The sequence below is a fragment of the Oncorhynchus tshawytscha genome, linkage group LG20 (assembly GCF_018296145.1).
Source record: "Oncorhynchus tshawytscha isolate Ot180627B linkage group LG20, Otsh_v2.0, whole genome shotgun sequence".
Taxonomy (NCBI): Eukaryota; Metazoa; Chordata; class Actinopteri; order Salmoniformes; family Salmonidae; genus Oncorhynchus; species Oncorhynchus tshawytscha.
Window position 1 is genome coordinate 17,977,593 of NC_056448.1, and position 21,546 is coordinate 17,999,138.

The 21,546-nt window shown below is 43.0% G+C and overlaps 1 protein-coding gene across 1 annotated transcript; it reads left to right on the forward strand.

Annotated features, from left to right (window-relative positions):
* Positions 1-2,564: 2,564 nt before the first annotated feature.
* LOC112219363 (gelsolin) lies at positions 2,565-20,234 on the forward strand. The gene is made up of 16 exons (XM_024380542.2): positions 2,565-2,804; positions 8,135-8,332; positions 8,704-8,858; positions 9,167-9,328; positions 9,584-9,733; positions 9,928-10,017; positions 10,166-10,298; positions 11,252-11,556; positions 12,113-12,246; positions 12,332-12,422; positions 17,639-17,809; positions 17,928-18,102; positions 18,197-18,324; positions 18,414-18,491; positions 18,827-18,887; positions 19,085-20,234. Exons 2-16 carry the CDS (start codon positions 8,140-8,142, stop codon positions 19,252-19,254), a joined length of 2,196 nt encoding a protein of 731 aa, XP_024236310.1. The 5' UTR covers positions 2,565-2,804; positions 8,135-8,139; the 3' UTR covers positions 19,255-20,234.
* The last annotated feature ends 1,312 nt before the right edge of the window (positions 20,235-21,546 follow it).

Below are 21,546 nucleotides of genomic sequence, written 5' to 3' on the forward strand. Positions count from 1 at the left end.
TAGAACCCACTTCTTGTTACGTCTCCATTGCACCAGGGCTATGTCTTGACTCAAGAACGAGAAATGTGAAATTTCATATTGGTCTGAAAAAAACTAATTCCATAAATTCTTCGGGATCTTAAAGGAGACACACAGGGTTCAACAAAGGGCAAGGTGGTCCTGGCTCTCCTTGTCATAGACTACCCAGAATATTTTAGTAAGTGGGGCATTACGTAGATGGAACCCTTTGTATCAAACTTTGTGATTGATGTTGTTAACATTTTACGTCTTTGGCCATTTTGCCCCCAAAGCGCATTCAAAAATAATTTCAATGCATTTATTTTGGTTTTGTTGACCTCTATTCTGTCAGGGTCAAGATGTATGCCTTCTTTTTCATGATAGTCCTGAATGTATCTGTCTTTGCTCTTTTGATCTGTGACTGATTCAGGATACCCTGAAGCCATTTGCTTGCATCTCAAGAAAGTATTGATGTACTCTTTAAAAAGAGTGTCTGATTTCCTGGGAAAGTTCCACACTTCGAAGATTTTGGCCACATGATACCCCTTCTCTATAGCCTTAGAGAATTCAATGGTGACCCATATGCCAGTCAATGCTCTTTCTTGATCTGAATGATCACAGGGCTTTTCCTGGTTGTTGTTTTCACTGCATGTGCGACAAAGGGGAAAGAAAACTTAAGCAAGACTGGAATCCTGAGGTTTGTCTTTGTGAATGCCACATGAATCAAGCCACGTACAAGGTTGTCCTGGAAGAAACCGTGCTTCCTTCTGCTCTGACGATGTTCCCCAACTCTGAGGATTGGTTTTTGCAGAAGGACAATGCTTCATGCCACACAACTTTACAACTTAATTTAAAAAAAATCCTCAATAGTGGTAGAGATTACCTCTGGGAGCCAACTCCAAAGAGACCATAATCAAGCCCTCCATCCCCCAGTCATTCAAACGTAGGAACTGGTTCCTCCAGGCTCCACACCCACCCCCACCCGAGCATCTAGAGGTGTGAAGAGGACAGCCAAGTGGAGGAGGGCCAGTTCACCAGTTACAACCACCGAGGTAGAGGACCATTGGCACACTGTGCTAGAGGATAATGTGGAGCCACTTCCTCCAACATTTCGACCTAAAAGGCAACCAGGACCTCAGCTGGACATGACTGGAAAGTACAGCCCCTTTGTCTTTGTGTGTAGACGTACATTTTTTATTACCATAGCATTTTTTGTATGTTCTCAATAGTTATGTACTTGAAAACATCAATTCAGTGACTCGCTCCTGCAGGTTCATGCTCTACAACATCCGTAGAGTATGAACTTACCTCACACGGGAAGCGGCGCAGGTCCTAATCCAGGCACTTGTCCTCTTCCGTCTGGACTATTGCAACTCGCTGTTGGCTGGGCTCCTTGCTTGTGACATCAAACCCCTGCAACTTATCCAGAATGCTGCAGCCTGCCTGGTTTCAACCTTACCAAGTTCTCCCATGTCACCCCACTCCTCTGCACACTCCACTGGCTTCCAGTCGAAGCTCGCATCCACTACAAGACCATGGTACCTGCCTACGGAACAGCAAGAGGATCTGCCCCTTCCAACCTTCAGTCTATGCTCAAACCCTACACCCTAACCCGAGCACTGTTCTGCCTTCTCAGGTCTATTGACCCTCCCACCCCTACGGTAGAGCAGCTCCTGCTGAGCAGCTCCTGCTGAGCTCAGTTCTATGATTAAACAATCAAGGCCTATAAACACTTGTTGGACAATAATTGTAAAAATGAAATGCCTTTGATGGTCTTGCTGGGTGGGAGTTGACATACATCAAATTAGTTGCATTTTGTGATAATAAAAAAAAATCCTCTGGAAAAGAGGCCATATGAAATCCACACTCTAGTCAAGAGAATCACCTCAAATGACGAGGATCACATTCATCCAACCATACTTTAGCGTTACCAGCAGATAGTGCTATGGCCTTTCCAACAGACAGACTTCACTTGCCCTCATAAGGACTCACCCTAGAAGCAAAGAGGTAGTTAAATCAAAACGGAATATTGTATATGTCTATCAGGGGCGCAGCTTTCACTGGGGATGGGAAGGGGACCCCCCATTTTTGTCTTCCCCATTTTATCTGAATGTGATACAAACGGTGGCAACTGTTTACTTTGGGACCATGCGGATGGCTCTGAGCAGTCAGGTAGGCTGTTTGGAGTGTTTATCCAACAAAATAAAAATGATTATTATTATTATTATATCCCCCCACTTCTAAAACCAAAGTTGTGCCCCTGTGTCAAACGTTTGTCAGAATAAACTGCGATGCAAGCATGGGCAATGTTTTCTGGTATTTAGTTAATCGTTTTTCAGTGTTTTATGGTCACGTTTGAATGCATAACATTGAGAGAAAGAGAACATATTTTTATTATGTGCTTTCAAACAAGCCATTAAAAACAGAGGATTTGCAAGACACAGTTGTACTCCGTATGGGATTCATACAAAAGTGGTGGGCTGTAATAGGCTATCATGCTCCGTTGTCATCTGTGGTTGTCATCCAGACAGGAGGGGTTATGCCGCGCTCATATGCTATTCGGAACTCTGAAATATCCTATTTACTAACTGGTTATACACCCTCCGTTTCCGACTTGCACTTGAACGCGGCACTACATGCCAGCTTGATCCCCCTGTAGCGCGAGTGTCATTTAGGGAGTTGCTCGGCCCAAGCCAGACTCACCAACACACCCTGCCAAGCGACACTGTCCTGACAAATTAAGCCCTCTCCTGCAGCCTCAAAACACCCGCCGCGGCCTAGAAAACGTCTAAATCACACAGCATACGGTAAGCAATTCATTTGAATTTGTGTACCGACACTCTGGCGCCTGTTACAATGATGCATTAAATCAATGAAGCAAGATAGATGCCACTGAAAGCGGTGATTTAACCAGAACCGGACCGTTATTCTTTCGATGATCCTTAGGCTATACTCATAGGCTACGATTTAAAACATAAACGAAATATGCATTCAGTCCTATTTCTACTGGGGATGTTTCACTGCTTTGATACTATTTGCTGAAACTATATATTTGGTGAAAGATGATTTTTTTTTGTGCGTAATTGGAGTAAAACAGCCATCATTATGAATTACAAAAATGTTAACAGAGACAATGACTTCAATTGAGCTATGCCAAATTATTATATCTGATGCCATGTAATATATGGACCGACAGTGAAAAACATTTGCCAATAAAAAGAGAACAAATAAAAGACTCCAACATCAAGATGTCAGATTACATTTAGATGCACAAACCATTATAATATGTGGAAGAAGATCTTACACTCTGATGATTCCCCCCTTTGTGAACCATAGTTAATCAAACTGTTACAACTTTGTAATAACATAATAACGTTGTTAAAGTTCTATAAGAGTTTATACGTTTTGCACGACACAGAGAGACATGCTTCTGAATGCATGCTTCACTATGCACAGTGACTGTCAAATTATTCATGATCATTTTACAATATCAAAATATTCCTGCTAAATGTATATTGCTTGAAAGGGTGTGCAAGTGTGTGTCAATCAAATGGCACACATGATTGCCTGTTTGTCTATGCCTACTGTTCATATCCCATCAACAGTTGGGCATTCTCATATCTATAAATGGACATCCTTAGTCACCATGGAAACACTCACAACTCCAAACACTGGCCTTGCATGATGAATAACCAATATAAGAGGAAGTTACAGTGTTGCGTGTTGGCCTTTGGTTGTCTGTAAAAAAAAGAATGTGTGTGCGTGCGTGTGCGTGCGTGCATGCGTGTGTGTGTGTGAGACAGAGCAACCTGGAACTCAGTCAGCAGGGGAAGTGTCTGATTCTTACCCACACAGATGTGAGGGCCCAGACCAGGGAAAGCTGTCTGACGCCACAAATGACAGCACACCTAATCCCTCTGTGCCTCACTTTAACACACATTATCCACTGTGTTAGCTGGAGCAATAACCATATATAAGTGTTGTGCGCGTGTTATGTGCGTCATTACTTTTATGCGAGAGAGAATGAAAGAGAAGCCAGGTAAATAAGATGTTATTTGTCCTTGACTTTGAACCCTTTTAGAAACGGTACCCGCCCACGCACAAGTCTAATGTCCGACCTTATAACCGGAGTTGTGTGTTTACACTGCCATAAAGTCAGTCTGGCTCTGATTCTCTTCCTCTCCAGGTGATGTTATACTCTGTGTAAACACTGCAGTATGTAGATGGAGAGAAGGGGTTAAAGGAGCCAAACTGAATGTCTATCTGGGAAGGCTTGTAGAGTTGAGGGTAGGCACACGAGACACACTCAGCTGAGGGAGAAGCCTGAGTGGAGAAAATGAGTCACCCCTAAATTAGTACTGAGGAATCTCTCTTCCAAACCGAACTATAGGAAACTTAGGATGGACATGAAGATCGTCATCAATGCATTGATTTGAGTACTAGACATAACACTTGAACCCTATGAGATTGAGAGCAAAAAACGAGTTAACTTTTTGGTTTTCCTGTTATGATTGTGTATTTCGTGTAATCTATAACGTAATTGGTTTATAGCAACAGCTCTCAGTACTTTGCAGTTTCTCGAATCCAGCATCCCTCCTTTCTCTGGGCCTCAGTAAAGACCTTGTAGCAGCTTACCCAGAACACATTCCAAGCTTTTTTCCAGTTCATCTGATACTGAAGAATAAAAAGGGGCTGGTTGGTGGGGGAGGGGTGCAGTGTACAGGCCAGCAGCAAGTCTCTGAGGGGCGGGAATACTGGAATGACTGACTAACTTTTATGTGGTTGTGGAGAAGAGGGATGGGTAATGACTTGCGTAAGTCTTGAGGATTTGCATTGGGCAGCTCTGTTTTGGCATCCTCATGTGCCAATGAGACTGGGACCAGCAGTCAGGTGATCTGTTCTATTTATTCACCCTCCTGTGGAGTATGAAGTCTACCAAACTACCCCCTCTGAGTCACTGACCAGAACACAGAGGAGATTATCATCAGAGAAGTGACTGAGTTAGAGTATAGTTTGTGTTGACAGTGACACATAACATAGGCATATAGTAATTTCTGCTAGTATAGCATTGCTAGTCAACACTGTGAGGCCCAGGGACATGATTTACAGTAAACAAATGACATCCCCTCTCCGAGCACATAAGCAGACAAGTAATTACAGAGGAAGATACCGTTGCTTGTATCTAAGTAAAGTTGCAGCAGTGTCACTTGTCAGGTTGCTGCAATATATTTTGATGAATGCATGTATTCATATCATATACAGAAAATAATCATATATGCAATGCAACTTAATTAGCTGCTTTCTCTGATGAGACGTGACAGTGGGAGCTGAGAGGAGCTGGCTTCCCGCTCAAAGAAAGATAACTTCCTGCAGAGGCTCTTGCTCAGATGATGTTTCATATGTAAATACCTTGGTAGTGATCTAGCACTGGGGGCCTTGATGTTCTCACAGAGCGAACAGTTCTCTCTGTCAGAGTAGAGATCACAGTTACAGGTATTTGGTCATGTAACATCATACTTCATACTGCAAGCACTTCAAAAAGTTTGGAATTAAAGTTTGGAATTCATTTAATACAAATTGTTCAAGGCATGGAAACATAGTGAGCTGCAGGTGTAGTTCTCTCCATATACATGTAAATAAGAATGAATAGAACGGCTGTCCCCATTCAAGTCAATGATGGCATAATGGGTGGATTAACGGTCATTGCGTGATGTACCCATAGGAGCAAAGCAGGAAGCAAAAGCAGGAAGTGTACCCAGCAATGTACCCAGCAATCTGTGCTGTGATTTGTTGAATCAACTCAAATTACATGACAAAAAAATGCATTCCATTGCATGAGCCACATCAGTTAGCATCATTTGAATGAACATTCTACCTTACCATGGAAATGACCTCATAATACCAAGCAACCATTGCGAGGGTACCCATGATGAGTTTACCAGTCGAATTGCCAGGGTTAGAGGTTTCAAACCCATTCTATTCATTCATCATTTATTTATATGGTTCTCTCTATCTGGAGGCATGGCAATGTTCATGGTGTTGGACAGAGTTTCAAGTAAAAGCTGACTTGGGCTGATCTGTCAATATACAGTAGTTCAAATCAAATTGTATTTGTCACATGCGGCGAATACAACCTTACAGTGAAATGCTTACTTACAAGCCCTAACCAACAATGCAGTTAATTATTATTATTATTATATATTTTTAGCCTAAAAAAAAATAAGAATGAGAAATAAAAGTAACAAATAATTAAAGAGCAGCAGTAAAATAACAATAGCGAGGCTATATACAGGGGGTAACGGTACAGAGTCAATGTGCGGGGGCACCAGTTAGTTGAGGTGATTGAAGTAATATGTACATGTAGGTAGAGTTATTAAAGTGACTATGCATAGATAATAACAGAGAGTAGCAGCAGCATAAAATAGGAGGGGGCAATGCAAATAGTCTGGGTAGCCATTTGATTAAATGTTCAGGAGTCTTATGGCTTGGGGGTAGAAGCTGTTTAGAAGCCTCTTCGACCTAGACTTGGCGCTCAGGGACCGCTTGCCGTGCGGTAGCAGAGAGAACAGTCTATGACTAGGGTGTCTGGAGTCTCAGACAATTTTTAGGGCCTTTCTCTGACACCGCCTGGTATAGAGGTCCTGGATGGCAGGAAGCTTGGCCCCAGTGATGTACTGTGTCGTATGCACTACCCTCTGTAGTGCCTTGCGGTCAGAGGCAGAGTAGTTGCCATACCAGGCAGTGATGCAACCAGTCAGGATGCTCTCGATGGTGCGGCTGTAGAACCTTTTGAGGATCTGAGGACACATGCCAAATCTTTTCAGTCTCCTGAGGGGGAATAGGTTTTGTTGTGCCGTCTTCATGACTGTCTTGGTGTGATTGGACCATGTTAGTTTGTTGGTGATGTGGACACCAAGGAACTTGAAGCTCTCAATTTGCTCCACTACAGCCCCATCTATGAGAATGGGGGCGTGCTCGGCCCTCCTTTTCCCGTAGTCCACAATCATCTCCTTTGTCTTGATCACGTTGAGGGAGAGATGGTTGTCCTGGCACCACACGGCCAGGTCTCCGACCTCCTCCCTATAGGCTGTCTTGTCGTTATCGGTGATCAGGCCTACCACTGTTGTGTCATTGGCAAACTTAATGATGGTGTTGGAGTCGTGCCTGGCCGTGCAGTCATGAATGAACAGGGAGTACAGGAGGGGACTGAGCACGCACCCTGAGGGGCCCCCGTGTTAAGGACCAGCGTGGTTGATGTGTTGCAACCTACCCTTACCACCAGGGGGCAGCCCGTCAGGAAGTCCAGGATCCAGCTGCAGAGGGGGGTGTTTAGTCGCAGGTTCCTTAGATCCCCGGGAGCTGTAAATCTGACTTCATGATCTGGTGTTGATCAAATGATTATATTTTCAACTGAAACAGGAACATTTTGACACGCTATTCTGTGGTCACTATAGTGATCTGCAAAGAGGATAGGTATTAAGTTAGACAGTTAAGACTTCTCAAGTCTTAAAAATCTCAACCATTCCCACATGCCAAAATGAGCTCAAATACAACATGTGATAATCTCACTGAGCGTAGCCATCCACTCCATGCTTTTAATACAGTTCCTCATTTTGGTGTCTGATATGACTGAAGTGTGAAGTTTGTGGGCCTGTCCCATTGGGCTGCGTGCCTGACTGCGAGTGTGCTGTGTGTGTGTGTGCACTATGCCGTAGTTCATCTATGGTCTCTCTCCTCTCTTCTCTACACACACTTATACTGTGGTGGCACCACTGCTGGGGCTGCCTGTCTCAAACCGAGTCACAGCACTTTCCCATCAGAGAGAGGAAGAAACACCCAACACCCAGCACAGGGCACCAATGAGTCACCACATCACACATTATTAACTCACGACTCTAAATGTTATCTTTATATCCATGACAACAGCTCTCAGTGAAGGGAGTGGCTCCCTTCTGCAAACTGTGTCCATAAATTGTAGAGACAGACCTTTCTTGTCTTTCACTAGATCTTATTCCTGAGGTCATATTCGTTCTTATCTTACTATCTTACTGTCTCTGACAATTGGTGAATTAATAGTGTTCCATATCATCAATATCTTCTATCAAAGCATGTGTGTGTATGTGATCTTTCCATGCAGGCAGCATGGTGTACCATCCTGAGTTTGAGAAGGCTGGCCAGCAGGCGGGCCTGCAGGTGTGGAGGATTGAGAAGTTTGACCTGGTGGCCGTGCCAGAGAATCTGTATGGAAGCTTCTACACGGGAGACGCCTACCTCATCCTCAACACCATCAAGCAGCGCTCCGGGAACCTGCAGTATGACCTGCACTTCTGGCTGGGTGAGGACAGAACCAGGAGCAGGATGGGTTGCATTACAAACCCTGGTGGATATGATTGACGTCATAGAAATACTTTCACTAGAATGGGCATCCTCTTTCAAGTCACTGTGACTTGTGGTGGGTATGTACTGTAATTCTATCTCTATGATTGATGGGAAATGGACTAAGTGAGTGATACTCAAACTTGATTCATTCGATGTACCGGTATGTGTCCATTGAGTTTTGCTTTAGGGAAATAGTCATCCATGACGTCTGTGGAATCTAGCAGACTAAGTAGCCATTGGGGGTTGGGCCTCCATTGTACAAAGACAAGAGAGCAAAACATTGCAATTCAGAGGTTGAGTTTAACTTCTGTGGTTTTTCTGCCCCAGGCGACTTTTGCACCCAGGATGAGAGTGGAGCAGCAGCCATCTTCACAGTCCAGATGGATGACTATCTGGGAGGTAAACCCATCCAGTACCGTGAGGTCCAGGGACATGAGTCCAAAGTATTGCTGGGTTACTTCAAGGCTGGACTGAAGTACTTGGTGAGGAGATGTTATTTGAGATGACAATTAGAATTTTCTTTGACAGTTTTGTCATTATTGCGCTTAAACCCAGGTCATGACACACATAATATTGCATTCATACCTCAGACAGGGGTATTGTTATAAACAAGTCTCTATACCTAAATGGTTTTGGAGTACATCAACCTTTTAATAGGTATAAAGTATGCCCTCCTTGTATTGTCTCCTTTTTGTGATAATAAAGTTAATCTAATCTAATGGTGGAAATATGCCCTAGAAATGTGAATGGCTCCATATTAACCGTGACATATCTTTTGTCACTGTTTTAGAAAGGAGGCGTAGCATCTGGGTTCAAACATGTTGTTACCAACGAGGTGGTTATGCAGCGGGTGCTACAGGTCAAAGGTCGACGTGTTGTCAGGGCGACGGAGGTGCCTGTCAGCTGGGACAGCTTCAACCAGGGAGACTGCTTCATCCTGGACCTGGGCAGCGTGAGTTACCATCAGGCTGAGGAAGACTGTGTACTTTTAATTTCATAGGACATAGCGTCTTCAAACATTGGCGTCACATTTCAATAAAATAAACAGAGAAGCATGCACATTGTATGTTTCACGTCTTGCTTAAGAGAAAAGAGAAACGTTTAATAGAGAGATTGTCCAAATACACATACAATTCTTGAAAACAAATTCCTGGTCGATGCTGACCACATCACGTATCCTGTTTGTTATGTATCCCTCCTCCCACAGGAGATCTACCAGTGGTGTGGCTCCCAGAGCAACCACTTTGAGAAGCTGAAGGCCACTCAGGTTGCCAAGGGTATCCGTGACAACGAGCGCAGTGGGCGAGCCCGCGTGTACGTGTGTGACGAGGGAGCCGAGCGAGACAAGATGATAGAGGTGAGATCATAAACAACTAAAGAACAGGAGAGTCTTCTTACTCTCTTTATCGCTCTTTCTGTCTGTGATTGGTTGACGTTTATTGTGGTGTTTAATGGTGCATAATGGACTTTTGAATAAACTCCAGCTGTGGTTAAAGCATTGTTTAATTTTCAACAGTATATCTAAAAGGGAACTTCTCTGTGCGTCTTCAGGTTCTGGGAGATAAACCCCACTTTCCTGAAGGATCTTCTGATGACATCAAAGCTGATGCCTCAAACAGGAAGATGGCCAAACTGTACAAGGTGGGAATACAGGGAACAATCTACTGAAACCAAGATCAACTGGTCTAGCTGCATAATGAGAACATCTCATATAGACCCTGAGGACTTTTCACATACACGTCTCTGATCTCTCTGCAATTCTTCCTCTGTTGCTCCTCCTCTCCCCCAGGTGTCAAATGCCAGTGGAGACATGTCCATGTCCATGGTGGCAGCAGAGAACCCATTCTCCCAGAGTGCATTGGAGTCCAGCGACTGCTTCATCCTGGATCACGGCTCCGATGGCAAGATCTTCATCTGGAAAGGTCAGCTGGGGTCACCCAATATCAAAGACATATTTATGATCAGCTGATTTTTCACAGTTTGCAACACTCTCCACCAATTCAACCAGTCAATGAAAGCATAATACTGTTGCTGGAATTGTTTTGGCATGGTATGGCTGCTGTCATGTCCATTTGGTAACACATAGCATTACAGACCATATTTAGAGAATGAGACATTGTCTTGGACAGTTTCACATGATAAACTTCCACAGAGAGCATATGATGCAACCACGGGTGTCATTTCAGCTTAACCTCCAAGAAATGTATATCAAATTGAAGCTCATTTACTGCATTTCTACACCATTTAAAAACTCAAAAATGCAACTTGGAGAACAGCAAAAACAACTTCCAGCAATTATCATCTTGTTGCGGTAGCTTCAATCACCTCAGTCAATAGGGGACTTAACATTCGACAAACACGTCATACAATAGTTGGTTGCAACGTACGAGGGATTAAAACTAGTTTAGTTTCATGGTAAGTCAAACAGCAGTTACCTAGCCAAAGCCATCTACTACAGCCATCTTTAACTCTGCACTCTTTTGAGAAAAAGTGTTGCTGTTCCCTGTAGCTGCATCGAAGCGCCTCCCATAAATCTTGCCAGCCACACAAACAACCTTCCCTCCCACTCCCAGGTGTCCGCATAGTTCTAAAGTCAGCCTTCTAATACCACTAAAGTACATTTGCCTTTTAATCAGGATTGGAATGATTTTAGTAGCCTATTCGACATTTTTGGTGTTGAGCTATGGCGAGCACCATACCCTACCGTACACAATTGATACCCCTGGATGCAACTGAAAGGTGTTGTTCTTAATTCAAAATATAATTGTCCTCCGTTATTTATATAAAGTCCTCCATCTTTATAGTTTCTAAGTGGTTGAATTCATTAAACCCACTTTTTGTATTTCTCACCCAACTTCCACACACTCTCACCCAGGTAAAGAAGCCAACCTGGAGGAGCGTAAGGCAGCCATGAAGGCAGCAGATGAGTTCATCAAGAAGATGGGCTACCCCAAACACACCCAGGTGCAGATCCTGCCGGAGATGGGAGAGACGCCTCTCTTCAAACAGTTCTTCAAGAACTGGCGTGACAAAGACCAGACGGAGGGTCTGGGTGTGGCCTATGTCTCCAACAGCATCGCCAAGATCGAGAAGGTGCCATTTGATGCTGCCACACTCCACGACTCCCCCGCCATGTCTGCCCAGCACGGCATGGTGGATGGTGGCAACGGAGAGAAGCAGGTGGGTGGACAAGACCAATGGCTGGGCCTGTGCCCACATTGTATGACAAGCCTTCCCAGTAATCTTTCTTAGAGTAACTATGAGGATGAGTATTTATTTTTAATTTAACCTGTATTTAACTAGGCAAGTCAGTTAAGAACTAATTCTTATTTACAATGATGGCCTAGGAACAGTTAACTGCCTTGTTCAGGGGCAGCACAACAGATTTTTACCTTGTCAGCTCTGGGATTCAATCTAGCAACCTTTCGGTTACTGGCCCAATGCTCTAACCACTAGGCTACCTGCCGCCCCAGTATTGCTTGTCACTATCAACTTTATGTATTAGGGCTATTATACAGTAAAAAGAATTCTGTGAGCTAATCTATGTAGACTGTGAGGGAGGTATGCTAGGGTTTCAGACCAAGGTAGCCGATAGAGGAAGGATATTGAAGTAGGAAATCTCTTATGAACAGATAGCAACCAAATGACAGGGGCATGAATTTGTATTTACATGTATAGCTCTGTTTTGGTAGCCTGCCACCATTAGGGGTCACATCATGCGTATGTTTATGTACAGATCTGGCGTATTGAGGGATCAGACAAGGTGGAAGTGGACCCCTCCACACATGGACAGTTCTATGGCGGAGACAGTTACATCATCCTCTATAACTACCACCATGGAGGACGCCAAGGGCACATCATCTACATGTGGTAAGAGAGACACTAAAGTAAAAGTAACATTAAACAGTAGAGAGACAATCAGAAGAGATACATTGCTAACTCGAATGTCTCTCAGGCAAGGAAGTGACTCTTCCCAGGACGAAATTGGTGCTTCGGCCATCTTGGGTGCCCAGTTGGACGATGAGCTTGGTGGTGGGCCTGTTCAGGTAATGAATGTGTGTTTGTAAGTGGGTGGGTGTGTGTGTGTGTGTGTATAGAAGTGGCATATTCCTTTTTTCTATGGTTTCCTCTTAGCCTCATCTATATTCGAACCAGTAACCCCGTGTGTCACTCTCCCTCTTCCTCTCATTGTTTCCTGTCGTTCATTTGCTGTCTCTCCCCAGGTTTCAGGTGCTCCTATTACCACCCTGGTACTCCCCTCTCAGGGCTGCATAACTCAGTACAGCGCAGAGTATTTAACTGATATGGCTCAATGTGTTTACAGAGCAATCAGCTGGTTGAAATCAACAGGGACCCAAAACAGGACATTAAGGGCCATGTTTATGAGGGTGTTCCCTTTATCCTCTCGGATTCTGTTGCTTCATCACTCTGGCACAGTTACTGTTCCCAGACGAGCCAATTCCCTGACCTGTTGTAGGGACAAAGAGCTGTCTTGCTCGTCCTTATGAGATGTGCTCAACTCAAGCAAGGACCATTGCATATGTTATATAGAGGCCACCAGTGATTCTAGGTCAGATTTTCCCAAACTCGGTCCTGGGGACCCCAAGGGGTGCACTTTTTTTTTTTGTCCTAGCACTACACAGCTGATTCAAATAAGGAACTCATCATCAAGCTTTGATTATTTGAATCAGCTGTGTAGTGCCAGAGAAACAACCAAAAGATGCACACCTTGGTGTCCCCGAACCGAGTTAGGGAAACGCTGTTGTAGGTTGTCTTATATACTGCAGTTCATTATGATTTGGCTAGATCATGCCCTGGCTCTGTATAAGGTTACATGCTCTGGGAATGTCTGCAACCATCTCTTTCTGTGTATCTGTCTGTTTGTGCCTGTCAGTCTCACCTTCCTGTCTATAGCCAGTGTGAAAAATGGGGACCTGCACTACGTAGTTATTTAATTGATTTGTTATAATGCATGACTAACGGTGATCCTACATTTGTGGAAAAGCCCACCAGGGTGGAAAAGTCAGTCACAAACCCTAACAGCTGATGGCTACCCAGACCCCTCTTTTACACTGCTGCTCCTCTCTGTTTATCTTCTATGCATAGTCACGTTAATAACTCTACCAACATGTACCTAATTCCTCAACTAACCGGTGCCCCCGCATATTGACTCTGTACCGGTAACCCCTGTATGTAGCCTTGTTATTGTTATTTTACTGCTGCTGTTTAATTATTTGTTAATTTTATTTTCTATTTTTTTTAACTTATCTATTTTTTACTAAAGAAGTTTTAAGAAAAAAAAGTGTTAAAGCATTGTTGGTTAGAGGCTTGTAAGTAAACATTGTTGGTTAGGGGCTTGTAAGTAAACATTGTTGGTTAGGGGCTTGTAAGTAAACATTGTTGGTTAGGGGCTTGTAAGTAAACATTGTTGGTTAGGGGCTTGTAAGTAAACATTGTTGGTTAGGGGCTTGTAAGTAAACATTGTTGGTTAGGGGCTTGTAAGTAAACATTGTTGGTTAAGGGCTTGTAAGTAAACATTGTTGGTTAGGGGCTTGTAAGTAAACATGGTTGGTTAGGGGCTTGTAAGTAAACATTGTTGGTTAAGGGCTTGTAAGTAAACATTGTTGGTTAGGGGCTTGTAAGTAAACATTGTTGGTTAGGGGCTTGTAAGTAAACATTGTTGGTTAAGGGCTTGTAAGTAAACATTGTTGGTTAGGGGCTTGTAAGTAAACATTGTTGGTTAAGGGCTTGTAAGTAAACATTGTTGGTTAGGGGCTTGTAAGTAAACATTGTTGGTTAAGGGCTTGTAAGTAAACATTGTTGGTTAGGGGCTTGTAAGTAAACATTGTTGGTTAGGGGCTTGTAAGTAAACATTGTTGGTTAGGGGCTTGTAAGTAAACATTGTTGGTTAGGGGCTTGTAAGTAAACATTGTTGGTTAGGGGCTTGTAAGTAAACATTGTTGGTTAGGGGCTTGTAAGTAAACATTGTTGGTTAGGGGCTTGTAAGTAAACATTGTTGGTTAGGGGCTTGTAAGTAAACATTGTTGGTTAGGGGCTTGTAAGTAAACATTGTTGGTTAAGGGCTTGTAAGTAAACATTGTTGGTTAGGGGCTTGTAAGTAAACATTGTTGGTTAGGGGCTTGTAAGTAAACATTGTTGGTTAGGGGCTTGTAAGTAAACATTGTTGGTTAGGGGCTTGTAAGTAAACATTGTTGGTTAGGGTAAGTAAACATTGTTGGTTAGGGGCTTGTAAACATTGTTGGTTAGGGGCTTGTAAGTAAACATTGTTGGTTAGGGGCTTGTAAGTAAACATTGTTGGTTAGGGGCTTGTAAGTAAACATTGTTGGTTAGGGGCTTGTAAGTAAACATTGTTGGTTAGGGGCTTGTAAGTAAACATTGTTGGTTAAGGGCTTGTAAGTAAACATTGTTGGTTAAGGGCTTGTAAGTAAACATTGTTGGTTAGGGGCTTGTAAGTAAACATTGTTGGTTAGGGGCTTGTAAGTAAACATTGTTGGTTAGGGGCTTGTAAGTAAACATTGTTGGTTAGGGGCTTGTAAGTAAACATTGTTGGTTAGGGGCTTGTAAGTAAACATTGTTGGTTAGGGGCTTGTAAGTAAACATTGTTGGTTAGGGGCTTGTAATTAAACATGGTTGGTTAGGGGCTTGTAAGTAAACATGGTTGGTTAGGGGCTTGTAAGTAAACATTGTTGGTTAGGGGCTTGTAAGTAAACATTGTTGGTTAGGGGCTTGTAAGTAAACATTGTTGGTTAGGGGCTTGTAAGTAAACATTGTTGGTTAAGGGCTTGTAAGTAAGCATTGTTGGTTAGGGGCTTGCAAGTAAGCATTGTTGGTTAGGGGCTTGTAAGTAAGCATTGTTGGTTAGGGACTTGTAAGTAAACATTGTTGGTTAGGGGCTTGTAAGTAAACATTGTTGGTTAAGGGGTTGTAAGTAAACATTGTTGGTTAGGGGCTTGCAAGTAAGCATTGTTGGTTAAGGGCTTGTAAGTAAACATGGTTGGTTAAGGGCTTGTAAGTAAACATGGTTGGTTAGGGGCTTGTAAGTAAACATGGTTGGTTAGGGGCTTGTAAGTAAACATGGTTGGTTAGGGGCTTGTAAGTAAACATTGTTGGTTAAGGGCTTGTAAGTAAACATTGTTGGTTAGGGGCTTGTAAGTAAACATTGTTGGTTAAGGGCTTGTAAGTAAACATTTCACTGTAAGGTCTACAACTGTTGAATTTGGCGCATGTGACAAATTCAATTTGATTTAATTTGACACACAATCATACATACATTTGTAACAGTGTGATTCATAGTCATTCAATAGAAACAGTATTTAGAGGAACTCAGTGCATGGAAATTAGTCATCACACTAAACATCCAAGATTGCAACATTGCCTCACACATGTTTTCAGTACAGAGGTAGACTTCTTCATTAACTCTGTGCAATATGCACCTAATCTCTATTTCTCCGATTTGTAGTCTCCAATTTTGAAAACAAATAAAACTGAACAAGGCTTTGTGCAGGCTCACCCAGGTCCCAAAATGTCAGGAATGGTGTTAAGGGGAGAACAAACACACTCGAGAGACTAAACAGTGAGAAAGGCACACAGTCAGACTTTGGATAGCCCATTGCTTGGGATAGTTAGGGACCGTCAATAAATTACACAATGTAAGTGGGATAACATTTTCATGTTGCACATCTTTTAGTTCTCTCATTAAATGCTTTTAATATTTGTATATGATTTTAGTTGGTTTGAGGTTATTAAGTAATTGAAATTTGGAGCTATGGACCTTTTTAAAATATTGTCCTATGTACATTGTGTAATTTACTGATGGTCCCTAACTAGCCCCGATAGGAAATCGAATGTCAAACCAAATTGACCATGGGCATTACGTTTGGGTCGCATGCAACTGCGCTCTGAATTGATGATTGGGTGCTGCCAGCTGTGGGAACAATTCAAATAAACACAGCCCACTGAAAACTGTTACGGTACTCGTCATTCCGTGACATACTGCACAATTTATCCTATCATCTCGCAAATCTCAGTTTTGGACGAGACTGACATTATGATCATAATTATTCTATTTACACTTTGTAGTTAATTTTTACACAAAATACATTTTTCTGACTCATCGATGCCACATTGGCCATTTTCTAATCAAGAAGTTGCTTTTTTAGGAGCAGTTGCTCTTTAAGGGGAGGAGAGAGAGAAGGCCCCTTTGTGCTGGCGGATGGCGAGACAAGCTTGCTGCATCCACTAAACAGGACTTCCTGTTGTCAGCCAGCCAGACAGATACACAGCATGCTGGGAGAGTAGGGTGGGGAGCGCTGTACAACACTTGGTGCTTAGTGTTTTCATGCCTTGTTGTTCAGAGCTCACTGCTGCCACCCTGTGGGAAATATTTGCAGACACATGCAAGGCTGCATTGCAAGTATGTCCATAGATTTCCAAATAGATGTAATTAAATACAATTATATTCTTCCAAAGATCCACTTCTTTTTGTTTTTCACCACACTGGCCCATGTTGACTCCAATGCTTCCCACAGTTGTCAAGTTGGCTGGATGTCCTTTTGGTGGTGGACCCTACTTGATGCACACGGAAAACTGTTGAGTGTGAAAAACATAGCAGCATTGTAGTTCTTGACACAAACCGGTGCGCCTGTCACCTACTATCATACCCCGTTCAAAGGCACTTAAATGTTTTTGTCTTGCCCATTCACCCTCTGAATGGCACACACACACAATCCATGTGTAACTCTGTGTTGTTGTATATGTCGAATTGCTACGCTTTATCTTGGCCAGGTCGCAGTTGCAAATGCAAACTTGTTCTCAACTAGCCTACCTGGTTAAATAAAGGTGAAATAAATAAAAAATGTCTCAATGATTAAACTCCTTATTTTTAATTATTTAACTAGGCAAGTCAGTTAAGAACAAATTCTTATTTTCAATGATGGCCTAGGAACAGTAGGTTAACTGCCTTGTTCAGGGGCAGAACGACAGATTTTTACCTTGTCATCTCGGGGATTCAATCTTGCAACCTTTCGGTTACTAGTCCAACGCTCTAACCACTAGGCTACCCTCCCCTGTCACCTCCCCTTTATCTGCAATGATAGAAGTGGATTTAACAAGTGACATTAAATAAGGGTTCGTAGCATTTACCTGGATTCACCTGGTCAGTCTGTCATGGAAAGAGCAGGTGTTCTTAATGTTTGGTATACCCAGTGTATGTTTGTTAACTAGTTTGCTCTGTGTGGTCCAGGTGAGGGTGGCCCAGGGCAAGGAGCCAGCTCACCTCATGAGCATGTTTGGGGGGCAACCCATGGTGGTGTACAAGGGAGGTACGTCCAGAGATGGGGGCCAGTCCGCCCCCGCAGAAACACGCCTCTTCCAGGTGCGCTCCAACTCTGCAGGGTGTACAAGAGCTGTGGAAGTGAGTGACATGAGGACAATGCCTCTCTTTTTTCTGAAATCAGCTACTAAACTGCAATATATTTACAGGCATGACACTCGTGGTCATTTTCTACCCACCATGTCTTATCCACCTCTAGGTTGATGCTGTGTCCTCCAACCTGAACTCCAACGATGCCTTCCTCCTGGTGACTCCTGGAGCCTCCTTCGTGTGGATGGGCCAGGGGGCCAGTGACACTGAGAAAAATGGCACCCAGCAGCTATGTGTTATCCTGGGGGTGTCCTCCTCAGAATTGCCTGAGGGCGGAGAGACCGGTATGTACATTGTGCCAATGACATTGGCTTACCTTTGCTCTGTGGCTGGCTGTGGCATGTCATAACCAACTGACTATTGTGTGTGTCTATGCAGATGATTTCTGGGAGGCTCTAGGAGGGAAGGCAGCGTACCGCACCTCCTCCAGACTCAGAAGCAAGGACAAGATGGACGCCCATCCACCCAGGCTCTTTGCCTGCTCCAACAAGTCTGGAAACTTCATTGTGAGTCCCATTATTAATACCATAAGCCATTCATGGTTAAACATCTTTAACCCTGTTTTTTCAAATGCCTTGTCCCCTTCTCCACCCAGATTGAGGAGGTGCCTGGGGAGATGACCCAAGAAGATCTGGCCACTGATGATGTCATGATCCTGGACACATGGGATCAGGTAGATAAATTAGCATGTGGTATTTTCTGAGATGTGAATGTTATTAAGTATGCAGATATAGGATCTTAATTGGACCTATATTTTAACAGCAAAATAAGGTTGACTAAAGTAAACTACATAAAAAGTGCAATACTCTTACTGTAACCCTGTGTTCGTGTGGGTTGTCAGTGAATTGATGTAAATCACAAAGCTCATCTGCATTTCCTGTGGTAAAGGAACATTCTCAGCAACAAGTCCAGCTGAACAAATTAAGATCTTACACCTGCACAGTAACACAGTGGATAACATATGAATTGCTGTACATAGTCTAATGAAAGTTGAATATCCTCTTCTAGGTGTTTGTCTGGATCGGGAATGAAGCCCACGAAGAGGAGAAGACTGAGGCGATGGCCTCCGGTAAGTAATCAAATTGAAAACTGCTTAATTTAATAAATGATTTATGAATTATCTTGCAGACGGTTTTACATAGAGAATGTTCATGCCACCTTTTCTTTTTGAGTGCATTACTCATGACTAAAATCATTTGATTGAGAAGTTTCCCACTGGGAAAACTGCTCTCTATAGAACTATAATTGAATCCCCTCCTCCCCCAGCTGTGCGTTACATTGAGACGGACCCTGCCAACCGTGACCTCAGGACACCCATCGTGAAGATCAAGCAAGGGTTCGAGCCACCCACGTTCACCGGCTGGTTCCTGGGCTGGGACCATGAGTACTGGACCAGCGACCCCCTGGAGCGGGCCATGGCTGAGCTGGAGCTGTGAACCCTCACCTTTAACCCCAAACCCTGCCGCCTGACTTTACCGCACGCACTGAGCAGCTCCAGCCTTGAGACTTAATGGGGAACCCTCTATGCCCCGCCAACCTCCTTTCTTCTGACTGCCAGTGGGAGGAGGCTTTTTGTTGATTTTTTACATTTTGAAAAAGGAAATGTGTCAAAGAATATTGAGCTTTTAGGTTAGAATGTGTTGCTTTGATTAGAGTAGAAGAGGCTGTCATAACCCTGTATATCTGATACAGAGCACTGGTGCACAATTGCAATGCCAATAAGGTACTGTAATAGACTAGCTCTACTCCCCCACCACATGTAAAACGTAGGTTTCTCATTTCATGTCTTCGTATTGTGATAATGTTGTCATTATTTCAGCCCACCCCTGCTTCTAAATTCATCCAAGGATATTTAGGAGCAGTGACCCAATGCAGTCTTCTGATAATAAAATGGAGACTTTATTTGTTTTTTTAACGTATGCAAATAGCATGCAAGTGACCAATAATAAGGGCTTTAATGGAACCACAGGTTTAGATAAGGCTTTGCACCTGCTACAATCTGCAGTAAGATTGAAATATATTTTATACGACGTCAGCAACATTAGGCTGTTTCTATTCGGTATCTCACCATTAAGAAACCTAGAATATTACAATCATCTGAACCAACAGAGGCAGGGAGACAAAGCTTTGAGGAAATCACACTGACAGACATAACCTCACTAGTTATCAATCTGTATCGCTACAGTTTTCGCAATAACAATTTAAAGGTAATTTTCCGATTGAGACGATATATGCAGTGTTTACCGTGAATGCAGTCTCCACCAATGTGGGAACATTGCCTTTAAATTGTATTTGTTTGGTGTCAGCCAGTCAGGAGTATAAGGATCACGCAATTAACGTAACAGCAGTCAATGTCAAGTTCAATGGTTTTCCCCAGGCCTTACTATTGTTTCAATAAAACCTTATGTCACCGACACTAGATGTGTTGTCTCCATCATATATATCATGTAAAGTGTATATCATTTTTATTTAAAGGCTGAATCATAGTGAACATAACAACATGGCTTTGAAGGACAACAGTGGAAGAGAAAAGTTCAGTTTCAAATGTATGTCAATACATTTACAATTCATCGTAATCAACATGGACCTTTATAGAAACTGTTCAACAGCAAGTTTGCATGATAAGGATATGAAAATATAAACATGATAAAAAATGATTTCAATTTGAGAAAAATAGGTTACAACAGAGTGCTTTAGTAACATGAAATAATGTAACTATGTCCTCCTTCACACATACAGTAACACTACACACCAGAATACATTGACAATACAAAACATTAAGAACACCTGCTCTTTTCAAGCCAGACTGACCAGGCCATTTCAGGTGAAAGCAATGATCCCTTATTGATGTCACTCGTTAAATCCACTTCAATAAGTGTAGATAAAGAGGAGGAGACAGGTTAAAGAATGATTTTTAAGCCTTGAGACAATTGAGACATGGATTGTGTATGTGTTCCATTCAGAGGGTGAATGGGCAAGACAAAAAATATAAGTGCCTTTTAACGGGGTACGGTAGTAGGTGCCAGGCACACCGGTTTGTGTCATCAACTGCAACGCTGCTGGGTTTTTCACGCTCGACAGTTTCCCGTGTGTATCAAGAATGATCCACCACCCAAAGGACATCCAGTCAACTTGACATAACTGTGGGAAGCATTGGAGTCAACATGGGCCAGCATCCCTGTGGAACGCTTTCGACACCTTGTAGAGTCCATGCCCTGGCGAACTGAGTCTGTTTTGAGGGGGTGCAATTCAATATTAGGAAGGTGTTCCTAATGTTTGGTAAACTCAGTGTATAACACATACTATGTATTATACAGTAATGTATACTGCATAGGTACTGTAACAGCATCTGAAGAGCATGTAGTCTTGATGATAAATACTGCTATTAAAACAGACTAAAATGCACTTACAATTTCCATCCAGGTATGCATAGAAACTGTGTGAGATGAGTACATCGACTCCATGGCAATGATTTAAGGCTGTGAGCTGTTTAAATGGCCATTGTAAAGAGGTTGCTTCCCATAGAGAGCGAGAGCGAGAGCGAGAGCGAGAGCGAGAGCGACAGACAGACAGACAGACAGACAGACAGACAGACAGACAGACAGACAGACAGACAGACAGACAGACAGACAGACAGACAGACAGACAGACAGACAGACAGACAGGGTCCCTAGTACATCCTGGTCTCATAGCAGGGCTGGAAACACCACACCTCAGTAGTACCGGCG